The sequence below is a fragment of the Malurus melanocephalus genome, unplaced genomic scaffold (assembly GCF_030028575.1).
Source record: "Malurus melanocephalus ecotype Western Australia unplaced genomic scaffold, MMel_1.1 scaffold_199, whole genome shotgun sequence".
Taxonomy (NCBI): domain Eukaryota; kingdom Metazoa; phylum Chordata; class Aves; order Passeriformes; family Maluridae; genus Malurus; species Malurus melanocephalus.
In genome coordinates this window covers 962452-965219 of record NW_026623431.1, presented here as the reverse complement: position 1 = coordinate 965219, position 2768 = coordinate 962452, and the positions used below count along the sequence as shown (strand labels likewise).

Sequence of the window (2768 nt, the reverse complement as noted above, 5' to 3'; positions counted from 1 at the left end):
GGAAATAGCTTCACTTTTGATTTCTGAACTGAAAGCTTACAACGGTTTCTAATATTCCATTTGATGGAAATGATTCAAAAGAAACAGCACCAAAAATACTCTTTTTGGTTTTAAAGACTGCTTTAAAATGTTTTGTGTAGTCCAAGTACTTAGAGCACCTTTAAATTCCAGATCATAAGTTACTGAAGAGATACATAAACAGAATCCTTTTCATCTCTCAGTGTGAATGAGTTCTCTAGTATCTACACTGAGAAATGYTGATTATTAACATAATTTTTAAACATAATTGTTTTTAGACACACCCAGCTCCTAATTCTATCACCAAACTCTTTTCATTAATAGCATYTTTAAAAAGTAAGTCCAAGCACAGAATTAATTGGAAAGCKTTWATAGCTTATCCATATGTATACTCMATATCCTTAGCTGCAMAAAGRGATAGCATCATMATATTAAAGAAAAACAGRTATAAATCTAACTGTAAGAGCCATATAAACAAGTTCATCTAAGTCAAGAATTCCTATGAGCCTTGCTTTTATTCAAAAACTGTATTTTCTATACAGACTATTTGCTTTTAATATGGTAAGGTTTAGCTGTTAGTCATTCTAATCATTCATAYAGACATGTTAGTTTGAATACTAGTTGTAAACCTTTCAGGGTGACAAATGAAAGATGATAAACCCTTGATCAATATAATTTTATTTATTCAGAACAGAGGATATCACAGGCAACAACGCCGCCTAGGAGAACAAGGATTTCACATAAACTGTTTTGGCAGGAACACGCATTTAAATAATCATCCAAATCACCACCTCACTATCTTGATCTTAAAAAAATAAAAATCAAAATAAAATAAACAAACCACAAAAAAAACCAAACAAAAAAAAAGAAAAAAACAGAGAAAAAAAAAACATAACAGACAAACAAACAGCCCAGAATTTTTATTTAATGTCTATGCCAGCCACATCTGTCCCTGATTTTAGAAGTCATAATACTTAGCAGTGACAATGGCACCTTTCATTCGCAAACACGTTATTAACATGAACTGACTGCAATTATACCACAATACCTCACCACAGCTAATCAACACGACTGCCTGGTCCTCCCTCAGCCTGGGGAAGTGCTGATTTAAGTTGTGCCCTCTKTTTGACAGTGTCTCCATTCTGCAAAGTACTGCCCACAGAAGTGAATTTAGCATGAAGTGACTGRCCAAACTACAGCACATCATCAAGCAGGTTTCTCCACTCAGTGCTAATATTTTCTTTTATAATCCAAGAAGATCTGACCAGACCAGGATGCAATTCAATGTAAGCCATTTGGAGTGAAAGGTGTTATCTTGCCTAGCGAAATCTCCCCCTCACAGTCCAGTTCACAGGCAGAGTCAGTGGCAACCTCATGGTCAGGGGAGATCTGGGACATCCTATCAAAAGGGTCCTCGCGATTTTCCTCACAGTCAACCACATTTGGGATCATGTTAACATAAGCAGTCACTATCTCCTTATGGTAAAGGGTGTCCTGGTTGTAAGAGATAAGCTCATTGCTTATGTTAACAGTCTCCACTGGAGTACCAGAGCAAAAGTGACCACATCCCAGGAGGTTGGAGAAAACCTTTCTAAAGTCAGCATTGAAGGCATAGATGATGGGGTTAAGAGAAGAGTTGGCCCAACCAAACCAGACAAAAATATTAAAGGTGGTCTCACTGACGCAGGGGAGGCCAGCRTGGGGGTCGCTGGGTGGGCTCTCGCAGAAGGGAACCATGCAGTTCAGGATGAAAAAAGGCAACCAGCAGCAGACAAAGACACCCATGATGACAGAGAGCGTCTTCAACACCTTGGTTTCYTTCCTGATGGAGGACTTGAGGCTTGTGTGATGGTGGCAGTCCATGTGGCTGCTGCGGCAGCTCTGTGCATGCTCGGCTGCCCTCTCCAAGGAAGAGATACGACGAATCTGCACCTGGGCAATGCGGTAGATTCGAGTGTAGGTAACTATCATGATAGCCACCGGGATATAAAAACTGATCAGGGAGGAGGAAATGGCATAAGTCCTGTTGAGGCTGGAGTCACAACTCTCCGATGGTCCGGTGAGGGTATCATTGCTGCCAGAGGTCCCATCAGAGGGTCCCACTGCTGCTAATGCCACCCATGTGGTACTCATATCTTCCGCCCAGGTGGTGACAGCACCTGCTGCTGCCCAGGCAGTGTCAAATCCATCTCCAATATCATCAGCAGCAACAACATCCCCACCTTTGTGCCAGTTGAGCTGGACAGGGATGAAGGAGATGAGCACAGACAGAGCCCATGCCACGCTGATCATCACCAGAGCCAGCCGCTGGGTCATCTTCCTCTCGTAGCGGAAAGGGCTGGAGATAGCCCAGTACCTGTCCACACTGATCACGCACAGGTTGAGGATGGAGGCCGTGGAGCACATGATATCAAAGGCCACCCAGACGTTGCAGAAAGCCCCAAAGGGCCAGTACCCGGCTACCTCTGCCACCGCCTTCCAGGGCATGACCAGCAGGGCCACCAGCAGGTCCGAGACGGCCAGGGACACGATGAAGATGTTGGTGACCTTGCTCCGCAGGTGCCGGTAGCGGACGATGGCCGCGCACACCAGCACGTTCCCAAAGAGCGTCCAGAGGATGAGCAGCGCCAGCAGGCTGCCCGCCGCCACCTGCGCCGCGCCGGGGGCACCCGCCGGTCCCCGCACCTCGCCGGGGGTCCCCGCCGCCGGCGGCAGTGGGCTCCGGCCGCCCCGCAGCATCGCTGGCGGCT

At 45.8% G+C, this 2768-nt stretch overlaps 1 protein-coding gene across 1 annotated transcript; it reads right to left on the bottom strand.

The window, feature by feature from the left end:
- Positions 1-453: 453 nt before the first annotated feature.
- On the bottom strand, positions 454-2757 carry DRD5 (dopamine receptor D5). The gene has a single exon (XM_057373504.1). It carries the CDS (start codon positions 2755-2757, stop codon positions 1300-1302), a length of 1458 nt encoding a protein of 485 aa, XP_057229487.1. The 3' UTR covers positions 454-1299.
- Between the last annotated feature and the right edge of the window lie 11 nt (positions 2758-2768).